This window comes from Callorhinchus milii, unplaced genomic scaffold, assembly GCF_018977255.1.
Source record: "Callorhinchus milii isolate IMCB2004 unplaced genomic scaffold, IMCB_Cmil_1.0 Scaffold7, whole genome shotgun sequence".
Classification (NCBI taxonomy): domain Eukaryota; kingdom Metazoa; phylum Chordata; class Chondrichthyes; order Chimaeriformes; family Callorhinchidae; genus Callorhinchus; species Callorhinchus milii.
In genome coordinates, this window is record NW_024704748.1 from 26,382,379 (window position 1) to 26,396,387 (window position 14,009).

General features: G+C 46.4%; 1 protein-coding gene across 24 annotated transcripts in view; it reads left to right on the forward strand.

Annotated features, from left to right (window-relative positions):
- The window catches only part of tcf7l2 (transcription factor 7 like 2), a 132,009-nt gene that overhangs the window by 100,214 nt on the left and 17,786 nt on the right, over nt 1-14,009 (forward strand). For 20 of the 24 annotated variants that reach the window (XM_042336633.1, XM_042336639.1, XM_042336638.1 and 17 more), the window contains 2 exons: nt 8,711-8,843; nt 13,477-13,579. In XM_042336633.1, coding sequence (XP_042192567.1) covers nt 8,711-8,843; nt 13,477-13,579 — 236 coding nt within the window. The remainder of the gene's footprint in view (nt 1-8,710; nt 8,844-13,476; nt 13,580-14,009) is intronic. The other 4 variants (XM_042336634.1, XM_042336636.1, XM_042336657.1 and 1 more) reach the window with 2 other exon arrangements.

The following is a 14,009-nucleotide window of genomic DNA, read 5'->3' on the forward strand; positions in this document are numbered from 1 at the left end:
CTCCCCATCCCCCACCACCGTATGCACACTTATTTATTTACATGTGTAAATACACAGTCATTTCACAGTATATTCTGTGAAGCGCTTTGAGACATCTCGAAGACGTGATAAGGCACTGCATCAAATGCAAGGATTATTATCATCATCAATATTATTGCTAAGCTTGGAAGACTGTTGTTGAGGAAACCCACTGAATTCTGGTTCTCTAGTTGTATTAATCGTGATTGCGGCTATTTTTTAGTGTAAGAACGAGCCCGGGGGCTGGTGATGAGAGTTGGGGAAAAGCAGATTGTTCCATCTGAAGTTTGACGTACTTTGTTCCCCCAAAATCATTGGGCGGAAAAGTTGAGAAATACAAGGGAATGGCCTTCTCTTGACTGAGACGTCCCCACAATCGTCCTCTTGTGCGTCAGTGATTCCGCTAACTCTCGGCTGAACAATTAACGGTTCAGCGGTAGGAACGGGCTGAACCGTTCTCTTTGCCAAGTGGCTTAGCGGAGACAGCAGACTAGGTGAGCGAGTGCGTGTTGTGTTTTCATTTAAAAAGAAGTCTCAGCGTGCTCGTCGAATGGTTGCAAACCGGTGGCCAGGAAGTGCTTTCGCTTTATTGACAGCTGGGGCGACGCGGAGATTTTGTGGAGAGGTTTTGTCCGAGCCATCATTGTCAGGCTGCACTGTTGTGTCAGTTGTCCTGTTGTCATTTGTCGGGAGAAGGAGAGGGAGGCCTCTTTCTGAGCAAGGAGAGTTTTTACCAGTCAATGGAGGCCTTGTCCTTCGGAACAATGGCCAATTAACATAGGGCAGGACCTTGTGCAGAAATGAGCTGTATAATACTGTGAAAGGCCACAAGCCACTTTATAAGTAAGAATAGCAAAAGTAGATTTGCAAGAAAATGCTTAGTCAGGTGTGAAGTTTTTTTTTCTGTGGAGCAGAGGAGAGAATGGAGAACCAGTTGAATGAAAGCGCTGATTTAAATATTTAGGAAATTCCGCTTGTATATTATCAGAGGGGTTATTGTTTTTTGGGGTGGGGGGGTGGGGGGGGTGGTCGACAGGCGAGGATTTGAAGCACATTTTTAACTCTTTTCGCGGCTTGCCACCCCAAACTTTCTTGATGTATAAAATTACAGTCAGCGCATAGTTGCTCAGCAATTAGTGAGTTAATGGAGAGCAGACTGTTGGAAATGAGAGAATCTACTGTTTCAAACCCCGAAGATTACTAGGTTTGGAACAGTAAGCCATGTCTGGGTACAGCCAAGCTCAGGGCGAGTAATTTAAGCAAAGCTTTCGACTGCCAGAATTAGCCCGAGGAAGGCAGGCTGACAGACCCTCTTGTGTGCTGCTTTTTGTTTTATTATACTCCGAGCACAAACATACTTTTCAGAGCCGATCGCTCTTCAGTTCCATAGCGCTGCGTCCCAACCCAATGGGGTGCATTGAGGGGAAGGGACGGGGAGCTGGAGTGTTGGAGCTTGAGGGAGCAGCCTTGGCTTTTTTTTTTGTCGTGCCTTCGCCTCTTGATTAATGACATCGGAGGTGAATGGCAAGCTTTCATTTCTCCTGGGCACTAAATCATTTGTTTTATATATATATATACATATGTATCTATATCTATATATATATATGTGTGTGTATGTATGAGAAAGAGAGTAAGGAAGGGTAAGGTTATGCTTGTTGGGTGGGGGGTGAGAACATTCAATCAATGTCTTGACGGCCACATTCCTGATTGTAAGCACCGTGTTTGCCGGCGGGAACTGGAAGGCAGGTTATCTGGAATGCGATGCTTAAGTACACTCGAGAGGTCAGAGGTGGGCAAGAGGGCCCAGAAAGGAGGGGTCTTCCTCTCGGGCGGACCACACCTCCTCCCCCCCCCCACACCCCCTTTTTGATTGACGGCCCTTTTTCCTGCAGGCATTTCCTCCGTTTCCTGTCCTGGCAACAGTTTAATTTACTGACATCCTTTTCCCTTCTCCTCAGAATTCACAGACAACATTGTTTCTCCAAGTGGAGAAAAGCCCCCTGATTGTTTTGCGCAGTTGTCCGCTCGAGGCAGTTTAGATGCAATTGGATGGAGGAGAGAGGGTGGGTGGTGGGGGGGGGGGGGGGGAAGGAAGGCGAGTGGGGCGGTGGTGGTGGCGGTGGGAGGGGGAGAGGGAAGAAGCCATAAAATGGTAATGAACCCAGGGATGTGTAGGGCGGGCCAGGCGGAAGAGGAAGAGGATAAAGGACTGACTGTGTGTGAGAGTGTTGGAATTGGGAGGTGGAGCCTGCTCCATTAAGCCACACTTTTACCTTTGTCATCTGGCTTTCCGATTCCCAGGATATTTGGGGGATGACGATGCGTTGACGCACCTTATTTACCCGGGGAAAAGCTCGTCTCCTTGACAGATCTGATGCAACAGCAGCAACAAGTTGCATTTACATAGCGACCCTCACACAGGGTGGGGTCCCAGAGAGCTTAAAAGCGCTCTGATACAACGCTTTGCCCGCCTGCCCTTCCCGATTAAAGCAAAGGAAGAAGGATGCCCTGTCCTGCGCTGTCCACGGGCCAGCACTTACCACGGAGGACAGGAGAGCTGGAGATGTCAGCAGAAGGTGCCTCCCCCCCCCCCTCCCTTCTCCCATCTCGTTTGTGCAGCATCTCTATTGCTCATCTCTGTCTCGTTCAGGGATTGTGCACAAAGGAACAATCAATCCTCTTGTCACACCTGATGTATGTGGCGAATATGCACCTAGTCATGCTCCGTTCATTATAATAATAATAATAGTAATCCTTACATTTGATTCAGGGCCTTGTCACGTCATTGAGACGCCTCAAAGCGCTTCACAGCCTATACTGTAAAGTGTAGTGACTGTATTTTGTGGGCAAAATGCGGCAGCAGTGTCACACAAACAGGTGTAGATTGAGTGACCATATTATTTTGGGAGGAGGTGGGAGGAAGGATTATTACTCCCTACTGGAAAGCAATCCACCAATCGAGTAACAACCAGACTAACAACAAAAGGCAAGTTCATTTCTACATCGCTCAGTTGCAGAAGTAATTCCTGACCAAATGAACGACCCTGGAAACCCAGATCCAAATCCTCTTTTTTTTTAAAAAAAAATCCTCTCCCCTAAATATCCACGTTGAAATTTTACTACTTTTTAGGGTTTTTGAACCTTTTTGACCCGGAAAGAAATTTTTATTTTGGGTGAACTCTGTGAGAAGCGCACAATATCTAATAGGTGTTAGTATTTAAAAGTCTCTCTTCTCTCTCTCTGCTGAGGACGGAAGCCCTCTTTGGGAGGAAATGGACTGCAAGGTTTGTGTTGAAGGAGCTGGGGCGCAATGTCATTGACTTGGGAATGCTTCATTTAAACATCATAAAGCATGTGGAAAGAGGAAAAGGTCATCCTACCCATTGTCCCATCAAGCACACCCCCTTCCCGAGCTCACACAAGAGCGATCCTACGGTGGAATCCTCCGCCCGGCCCGCTAAGGAAAAGTTCCGCAAAGATGCTCTCCAATTTGCAAAGTTATCAGAGCAAAAACTCGGCATTCATCCATCACTAAACATCAGTCTTACCATGCAAATTGTGTTTCTCTTCCGACGTCCCCTGACTGAAAGCCGAGTAAACGACAGCATCTTCTGAGAGATTTAGAATTGCTGGGGTGTGGGTGGGGAGAGAAACATAATAATAATAATAGCAATAATAATAATCCTTGCATTTGATGTTGAGCCTTATCACGTCTTCGAGACGTCTCAAAGCGCTTCACAGAATATACTGGAAAGTGAATGGATTGTACATTTTGTGAGCGAAACGCAACAGCCAATTGCGCACAGCAGCGTCCCACAGACAGTCGTGGATTGAGTGACCAAATTATTAGTTATTTATTTAGAAGGGATTATTAGCCCCAGGAAAGCGATCCGCCAATCAACTAACAACCGGGTTCCTACTTACTGCTGGTTAAGCAGAGGCGTGTGGAGTAAGGAAACTTGCCCAACGTTTCGTCCTGCCCCGGGAATCAAACCCGGGTCCTCTCTCTTGCGAGGCGGGGGCTCTAAACACTGAGCTACAGGACTTCTTTGTAAATTCAGGACCTTGCTTCTGTTTTACTTATTTCCTACATTAAAAACTAAAACAAAAAAACCTCCCAGGATTCCAGGCACAACGAAGAAAGGTCAAATCTCTCTGTCTCTCCATCGCTGTGACGCACAGGCTGAGGAATGCATGGGCATTGGCTTAAATGTGCTCCAGGCCATAATCTAGCTCCATATTTCATGGTGTTTGCTATTCACTCAAACGTCTTCCCAGTTTCAGTTACTCGCTTGTATTCTGCCTTTCATACTCGGGCTTCATTCACACGGTTGCTGTAACCCGAAGCCCTCCATTGTATTGGCGCATTGTGACTGGAGCTTACCTAATCCTCCTTCAACGTGTTCTACAGGGCCCCTGTAGCACCTGAATCCTTTATTACCTGGCCTACGAGGACAAATGAAAGCCAGTGCAGTCTTGCTTCTGCTACGGATTATTGTTAGGGAATTAGCTTGGGATCACCAGTCAATTTCCCAAGACGTACGGGTGCAAAGCCAGTTATTTGCTTGTGTTGCTTGACCTGTCTGTAAAGTCATTTCAACATGATTAACAAAGCGTTAATCCATATTAACACCATGTTAATCAAGCGTTGTCAGTTGATTGGCGGATTGCTTTCTGGGGCTCATAATCCCTTTCAAAATAATAATAATTTGATCACTCACTCAATCCACTGACTGCTGTGGGCTTTTGGCTGTCGCATTTCGCCCGCAAAATATACAGTCGATCCACTTTATAGTATATTCTGCGAAGAGCTTTGAGATGTCTCGACAACGTGATAAGGCGCTGTATCGAACGCAGGACGTGATGAATGCCTGGAATAGGGTTTTTGCCAGCCTGAGGGTGGAGGTCGTGGCAAAGGCAGGCAATGTTCCGGTGGTGGGGGGAAAGCTTGAGCGGGTCAGGGCACGGGTGGAAACAGTCGAACAAGACACTGAGGTTTCGTACAAGCTCCATGAGGTGGACTGTGCATCCAAGTTGTTTGATGATGGGAGCGCCTGCAGTGAGCAGACACTGACGGACGGGAGCCAAGCAGGAGAGCCTCTGTCTTGCCCTTTCTTGTTGACGTAACTTGATGCTCGAGTTGGTTGCGTTCGTCTTATTGCAAGCGTTGCTCTTACAATTGGCGCACACGCGCATGTGTGTGTGTGGCGTGTGTGTGACTATTTATAATGTGTTGTTAATATCACGACCTACTTCCTGATGTGTCAGAGCAGCAACACCAACAGCTTGCATTTACACAGCGCCCCTTCGCAGGGGAAGGGGAAGGGAAGGGGCAAAGCGGAGAGATAGAGGAAAGGTCTCTACGGCACTTCCTGTGACAGACAGGATTTCCTACTCGTCACTCGGGGTTCACATCAACAACTCCTGTCTCAATACTAATAATAAGAACAATTGTTGCGGTTGAGATATACCTCTTATCACTCAACAGTTGTTCGAGGTGAGAACAGAACGAGTCTCTCTCGTTAAAGCAGAATTTCGGGTCCAGAAAAAGGGCTGGAAAAACTGAGGCGCTTGTCATCCTGTGAGATCTTTCACCCCATAGTGACCGTTGGAACTCTTTGAGCTGAATTGAAACCGGTGCACAAGAGCGAAGGGGCTTTGTTCGTACTCAGGTCGCCATTGGTCCCGGTTTCCTCCCATGCGTTGACGTATGCGCTTATTAAAGTGAAGTGATTTTTTTTCTCTCTCGACTCGCAGCCTGGATGAAATATTTATCACTTTGCATAATGGAACAACACGTTGTCGGTTTCTGACGGGAAGAATGCCGCGAGATCAGAGGGCCTGTGAAACAAAGTCGCATTGTTTTTTTGGGGACGTTTTTTTTTTTCTCTCCTCCCCCTCCCTCCCCCCCCCCCCCCCAACCCCTCGATTCCTCTCAAAAAAAAACATTTGTTGTTCGTGCTCTGAGCTTGTTTATGGAAACCTTTCTGGGGGTGGGGGAGGGAGGAGGGCAGAGGGACTGAATCATGTCCTACTCTGTATTGTCCATGTCTCATGTAAACTCATTATTACAATGGCAGGCGCCAATTAGAAGCAGGAGAGACAGTAGACAGTAAATAACTGGCTGGAGACTCCTGCTGTTTGCTTGCTGGAGTCTGGAGCAAATTCGTTCTTGACCAACAACTCACAGGAGGGAGGTTGAGGGACTAAAGTTCAAGGTTTTGCCCCTCCTTTGTCTCAATGGCGAGCAGATCAGATTTGTTTTTTTCGCTTGGGGAAGGGGTTGGGTTGGGGGAGAACGGATCATTTAGCATTGGGGGAAGTTAACCCCTTGGGCTATCGCGATCTTTTGTGGCTTTCAGCATGTGGGCAGATCTCAGCTTATTTCGCCCACAGACTATACAGTCAATTCACTTTACAGTGTATTCTGTGAAGCGCTTTGAGATGTCTCTCAACAGTGTGATAATATGGCGCTATATCCAACGCAAGTATTATTATTATTATTGTCCTCTGACATTCTGCTGACATTGTGTTGTATAGGATTAAAACAGGAGGCAAGTATTCCATGCCATAAATTTGCAATATTCCTTTGGTGGGCAGGTGGTGGGGTGAGAGGTGGGGGGGGGGGGGGGAGAGTAAGAGAGCAAACTTTATTTTTCCACCCAATGCGAGACTGTTTATATTTTCAATTTTGTCTAAGTTGATGGCACTGACTCTATACCTTTACGAAACAACAACCCCATTTAGTTTCTTTTTGCAACTTCCTCCGTTTCCTTTAGTCTTATCTTCTCTCCAGTCCCTTCAAATGATTTGAATTTCACGATTCGTTTACGGTTGCAGGAAAAAATTAGGCCTAGGGTTTTTGTGTGTGTATGTTTGTAATTTATAAATTCTGTATGGCAGTAATTCAATCAAGCTGTTCCGTTCACATCATAAAATGCTCCTCAGTTCATTAATGTCAGCAGGGCTCCCGTTGTGGAATTAGTACCTTAAGACTAACGTACTGTGCACCTCTGTTCTTGGCGATGGTGTTTTATTTCAAAAAATGCAATGTTCACATTGCATTCAAACATTTTTTTTGCAAAACAAAATTAGGCAAGAAAAACACTGAGCACAGTAGAAGCAGTGTGAAGCAGGTGAAAGGGTCATAAAGGTCACCCTATAGACTCCTAAGGCACAAGATTTAACAGGACTGGGGACCTCATTGACACTGTACCTACTACCACTTTTGTTTTGCGATGAAACACAGAGGATACGCTGTGTTTTCCAAGTTAGTAAGTGGCTAAACTTTCTCCAACTGATAATAACAATCCTTGCATTGGATCTAACGCCGTATCACGTCTTGGTGACGTCTCAAAGCGCTTCACGGAAAATATACTGTAAAGTGAGTTGACTGGATAGCTCGTGGGCACAACGCGGCGGCCAATGGCGCACAGCAGGGCCCCACTCGTGTGTGTAACGGGGAGGAGGGGAATAGCCATCTCGTCTCGAACACGGGGCTGGCTCACAGCCTTCTCTGTCAGGGAGCTGTGAGGTTCAGTCCCGGAACTTTTCTTGCACCAGCAGAACGTCCGAAGAGGCTCTTCGCGCAAATCGCTTGTGTTCGAAATTGGTTTGTGGGATGATGGTGGCGGGCGGGGGCCGATCACAGAGTGTCACAGAGAAGCTGCAGAGCGGAGTCCATAAAATTTGTGAAGGATGTTATAATAACGATAACAATCCTTGCATTTGATTCAGCACTTTGTTACGTCTTCCGAGACGCCCCAAAGCGCTTCACAGAATATACTCTAAGGTGTAGAGACTGTGTATTTTGTGAGCATAACTAACTAACTAACCTTCCCGACTGATGGCTAACTGCTGAGGACAAAACCCGAATTCCTTCCGAAAAAGGGCCAATGATGCTTCTCATTGTTACTTGAGGCCTCTTTTTGTCGATACGGCTATTGTTGCTTTTGTAGGTGACCTATTTGTACACTTTTCGTTCTGTGGTGTGAAATGGTTCATATTTAATACGCGGACCTGATGTTAAGGACGAATGGTAAATACTGCCTCGTGCTAAGTAATGAAAACCCGATTGATGGACAGAAACAGACTTGTCTGGCCTTGTAAGATTGTGATTCAAATAGCTCGTCTTTTTATTGTGAATCTTTGTAAAAAAGAGAGAAAAAAAATTGCACCGAGAGAGGGGGAGATGAAGACGTCCCTCGAAATAAAAGCCGACTTGAAACCATTCATCATCTAATGCAGGTCTTTTAATCTTTGACAGCACTCAATCAGTTTAAATGTCCCTTGTCGAAGGGTTTAGCAAAAGCCTTTTGAGATTCCCACCCCCTTTTCTCTCTCTCTCTCTCTTTCTCTCTCTTTCTCTCTCTCTCTCTCCTCTCTTTCTAAACTGAGATGGATAAATATTTGTTAAGTTAGGATATCAAGGGAAATGGGGCAAGGGCAGGTAACCAGAGTTGAGATACAGATCAGCCATGATCTTATAGAATGGCGGAAGTGGCTTGAGGGGCCGAATGGCCTCCTCCTGTTTCTAAGTTTCTCTCCTCTCTCTCTCTCCCTCCTTCTCCCTCCTTCTCGCTCGATATCATTAGTCTTAAGTCACGGTTGGCTGGGATATTGGTCACTATTGTTTGTGAGCTGTGTTTTATTTTTTTTTCTCTCTCTGTCCCTGTTTCTCTCTTTCTGACAGTCTAACAAAGTACCAGTTGTGCAACACCCTCACCATGTACATCCGCTCACACCGCTGATCACGTACAGCAATGAACACTTCACACCAGGTAACCCTCCACCACACTTGCCGGCAGACGTGGACCCCAAAACAGGTAGGTAAAGGGGCAAGCAGTCTTCTCTGATACCGATCCCACTTGTTTTTTTTTAATGGATCGGAACGTTTTTCAGAAACCCTTCTGAGCGTTTCTTTACTCAGGAAGCACTAGGGGCAATCCATGTCTGCATTGGGATTACACTGTTTGAATTTCTTTCCTTTTTTCGTTTACCATGAATGTACGTCGTATCGTGTCGTGTCGTTCTTGTGCATTGTAGTCGAGTGTTTCGAATCGAAATGTAATCTCGCTTTGCCAGTTTGCTGGGGGGTAAATTGCTTTCCAGCCTAAAAGGGGGGCCGAGGGAGGGAGAGGGGGTACGCATGTATGCTGCCACGTCAACCCGCCTTACAAAAATAATACCCTCGTCATATATATTCCTCGGTCCCTCGTGCCCTGTCCCAAAGTTTTATGAACTGAATGGAATCTCCACAGCGTCGCTTGCAAAGCAGAAGGTTCGTTTGACGACCTGCTGACCTGCTGTGGTTGTAATGTTTCCCCACCTCCCGCACTGGGTGTATGTTTGGGTCCAGTTTGTAAAACCCTGGGACGTGGGGTGGTGGAGGGTGGAGGGGGGGGCGGTGGGGGCGATCAGCTATTTGAACTCGCGTCCAAATTTTACCCGAGGACGCCAGTCGCACTTTTGCACAGAGCGCAGAACCTTGAGATTACATTTCTTTTTCAGTTCATATATACTGGGTGCTACGCGATGCCTAAATGATGTTCTACGGGTGCTGTAAACATGCTGTGATTTTGGGCCAAAATGCATGGTATTCCATGTTCCCACAAGCCCTGGGCTGCTTTTGGCTTGAAGATTTTTTTTTTCTCTTGCCGCCAAGGGCAACCCCCAGCACGAGTTACTTGGGAGGTTGCCACAAGTTGATGTGATCTACATGGTGGACAGGGTTGGAGATCGCCAAGGGGCGGCTCCCTGTAGCCTTGCATCTGGTCATCTGCCCAGGTTTGGCTTGGCTGAGGAGATGGTTCTAGCCATTCAGCCCCTCGAGCCTGTTCCTCCGTTCAATAAGATCAATTGCTGATCTGTACCTCAACTCCCAATTGCCCACTATTTGCCCCATATCCTTTGATATCCTGACCTCACAAATATCTGTCCACCATATCAAGGCTGTTAAAATATCAGCCTTCAAATGAGTTCAATGGGGTTAAAAATGAGATGTTTGAGGGAGTGAGGTACGTCCAGTCTATTTGAAGTGTTTTGACGAGACGTACCAGGGCAGTCAGGTCCACGTCAACTCTGGGCAGGCTGTGCAAACCGAAGCTTCGGTCGTTCGGGCAGTCCAGGCTGAACAAGTACCAGGCTGCCCGTTACCAAATTTAACCCGTAACGGTAACAGGCTCGTTCACCCACCTGCGGGACGCTAACTAAACCTCACGGGAGTGGCTTCTGTGAGCCATGGTGACAAACGACAGTGTTGCTTCGTAAATCTGCTTCTGTGAAATTGTTGCAACGGTGGAGGCTGAAGGAGTTCACGAGAGCCTTGAGTTTGAGGAGTTGGACGAGGTGAGATGGATCTTTTTTTTTCACGCTCTGCTCTGCTCTCTCCTTCACAAAGACATTCCAAATATCACTTCTTGCTTTCGTCAAACTCTTTCAGGTCTTTTCCAAGTCCCTCCAGGGCAGAATTTGACGCGTTATGAAAACTAGTTTGGGTGCTGCACGGGGTGAACCATTCCTAACCCCGGGAAATCCGTGTCAAGATTTTCACCTCTACCCTTGGGGACAATTCGAGGGTCATTTTATAGCAGTGAAATATTTCTTCTTATATCTCTTATCGTTCTGTGTTACATTTTTAAATGACAACAGAAGTGCCTGGATATAAGCGCCTGGTCAATTCAGCCTCATTTGAAAAGATGGTAGATTTTGGACACTTGTGGGCGACTGTGTGTGTGTGTGTGTCTGTGTGTGTGAGTGTATCTGTGACATCTTCTGTATTTGCAGTGCCCAGGAATTCAGGTCTGTTGCCTGACAACTTTGTCTCTGAGGTGCCTCCTTTAATAATAGTAATAATAATAATCCTTGCATTTGATAAAGCGCCTTATCACGTCTTCGAAACTCCCTTCTCTTTTCAAATTGTCCCTTGGGATCTTTTAACGTCCACCTGAACAGGCAGACGGAACCGCGGGTTTAACGTCTGGTCTGAAGGACGAATTGCATTTAGCCTCTGAGCCATCAGGGAGCAATCTAGTTAAAATCGTCCTTCAAAGTCTCCGGTACTTAGCTCAAGCACAGTGTTTTTTTAATTTTGTTCCCCTGGGGCATTTATTTGTGTGGGTTTTTTTCCACTCGGATTCCTCTACTGTTCTTTTTTTCCCCTCACTTTCTCTCTCGCTCTCTCGCGCTCTGCTCTCCCTTGCTCTTTTCCCCTTTCCCCCGTTCGGCTTCGGCCTGAGAACATTTGAAGAGAAATCTTTATCTCTGGACATTAGGGTTGAAAAAGATGCCTTGTGCGAGGAGACAATTGAAGCTTCAATTAGGCGAGCTGTTCTGTGTGTGTTGTGTAAGTGCAGCGAGTGTGTGTGCGTGTGCGTGTGTGCGTGTGTGTGTGGTGGGGGGGGACGGGGGTGGTGAGTAGACTCATTTGTTAGTAGCAATTAATGAAGTCATTTTTTGTCTGTATGATAAATAAGTGCCCTAGCTGTTTTCATATCAATAATTAACACTACACAGAGGCTGCGCAAATTGAATTCTGAACATTTGTTCTGACTTCATGTGGCCTTGATTGCCCTGCCTGCACCCAGGTAAACATTACTGCCATACAAATTGTGCCGCTAAGTATTGTCGAGCCGCACAAGAGAAGGCCGTTGATTTGTTTGTGAGGGAAATGTTATTGTCACGTGTCAGCTCTTGAAAAGGATATCAAAGCCTTGGAGAGGGTGCGGAGGAGATTTACCAGAATGGTACCAGGGACGAGGGACTTTGGTTATGTGGGGAGACTTCGAGAAGCTGGAATCGTTCTGCTTAGAGCGCAGAAGGTTAAGGGGAGATTTAATAGAGGTGTTCAAAATGATGAGGGGTTTTGATAAGAGTAAATAGGGCTAAACTGTGTCCGCTGGTAGGTGGGTTGGTAACGAGGGAACATAGATTTAAGATAATTGGCAGAAGAACCAGATGGGTGGTGGGGGGGGAGGTTAAGGAGAATTTTTTTTTACCCCAAGAGCTGTTACGGTCTGGAATGCTCTGCCTGAAAGGCTGGTGGAAATGGATTCAATAACAAATTGCAAAAGGGAGTTGGATAGGTACTTGAAAAGGAAAAACTTGCAAGAATACGGGGAAAGAGCGGAGGAGTGGGACTGATTGGGCAGCTCTTCCAAAGAGCCGGCACAGGCGCAATGGGCCGAATGGCCTCCTTCTGTGCTGTAATGTTCTATGATTCTATGCGCGTTGGGTTCGAGGACTTTTACCTAAGCAAAGAACAGAGCTGGAATCAAGCGGTGAGAACAGTTGAGGCCCTTGAGATATGAAAGCAAATTCAAGGACATTTTTTTTTGGAAAAAAAAAGGAACTTTAGAAACCTGTGATTATTGCAAATCAGGCGTCTCGTTTCGACCCCGAATGCGCTTTGCAGGACACAATCTAAACGCGGTACCTTGATTTGCTGGATAAAAAAAACACTGCTGTTATGATTGATCTTGTTTTCTGAAATCCAATGTACGTACAATGTCCCAACACTTCAGTACAGAAAAGCTGCGAAATAATCCTAAGATTAGCTCTTGAATACGACTTGATTACGTGTCTATTTTGGGCCACATTATCTGCCGTGTGGCCCCGATGACAAAGGCACTCGGGCTACCATTGCAGAATTATTGGAACAAAGCTCGCCAAGCATCTGGCTCTCTTACAGCAGGAGCTAACAACTGATGGTTTCCAAGGCACTTTGCGAAAGCTCTATGTGAAGAACACGCTTTTTGTTTCAGTTTACTGACGTGTTGGAATAAATCGGACCACATTTTTCCGCTTTCGAACTTGAAACGGGAAGGATAATCTGCGGGATGAACGCGAGGCGACTTTCTTTGGTTGGGTTCGGGGTGGAGGGGAGGAAGCCACAACAGCTCAATAATATTGGGGGCACGTGGGAGGAGGGGACCAAACTTTGAGAGCATTGGCCTGAAGAGCCATTGTTAGTCCATCACACATCAAACGCTGTCCTCCTTTTAAGTGCGACAGCTAAGTCGCCTCCTCGATCAAATGCTAAGGTTATCGTTTCCGCTCGCCGGTCTGCCCGATGGAGGTCGTTTTTCGGAACGGAATCTTTTTCAAAAAGCTACTTCCATTGAAAACGAGTGGGTGGGTGGGTGGGTGGGGGTGGCTTGTGGCCGACCGGGGTCCGATAAAACCTGGTAGCCTTTCAACGGCGTCGAGTCTGGTTAAGGACAGGGCGACCAAAAAAGTCGTGATACCATTCCAGGGTCCGTCCGACAAGTCTGAAAGAAATGGATCGTTTTTTTTTAATGTTTTTTGTTTTGTTTTTTTTAGATGTACGGTGGGGGGGAGGTAGTTATCACGACTTTACGGTCACCCTGCGTCGTGGAGATGCGAACGACTTTGCCAAGCGCCGGGTGCTGGTGAATGTTAACCCTCCCGTTTCTTTTTCTTTGCCTTGTCCTTGTGCAGGAATTCCGAGGCCTCCGCACCCTTCAGATATCTCGCCCTATTACCCGCTATCGCCAGGTACCGTTGGGCAAATTCCCCACCCACTAGGATGGTTAGTACCACAGTAAGCAGTTCCATTTTTTTTTTCCTTTTAATTTTCGCACAGCCTGGCATGTTACTGTATTGTCCAATTATTGTTATGAGCTGTGATCGGCCACCGGGTACACACACAGTCACACGAGACCGGTCCCTTGACGCTTCCTGTCAGCCCTGGTTACGGTGACAAAAGGCTACAAATTAAGAACTGTTAATTTAATGTTTTCTTACTGAGTTCTAAATACCAAAAGAGGCCCGAAGCAGAAATGCCTCTCTTTGATTTGATGCACTTTATTTTGGTATAAATTTACATTCATTATTGTTTTCCTTTGGATCTGTAGACCTCAATTATTATGACGGCTCCATTAAAGCAAATAGAGTTTCGCCTTTAATTATCACAACAAAACACCTAGTTTTAGCTTGGAATGAGGGTCTCTGTTGACATTAGTGGAGGTGAT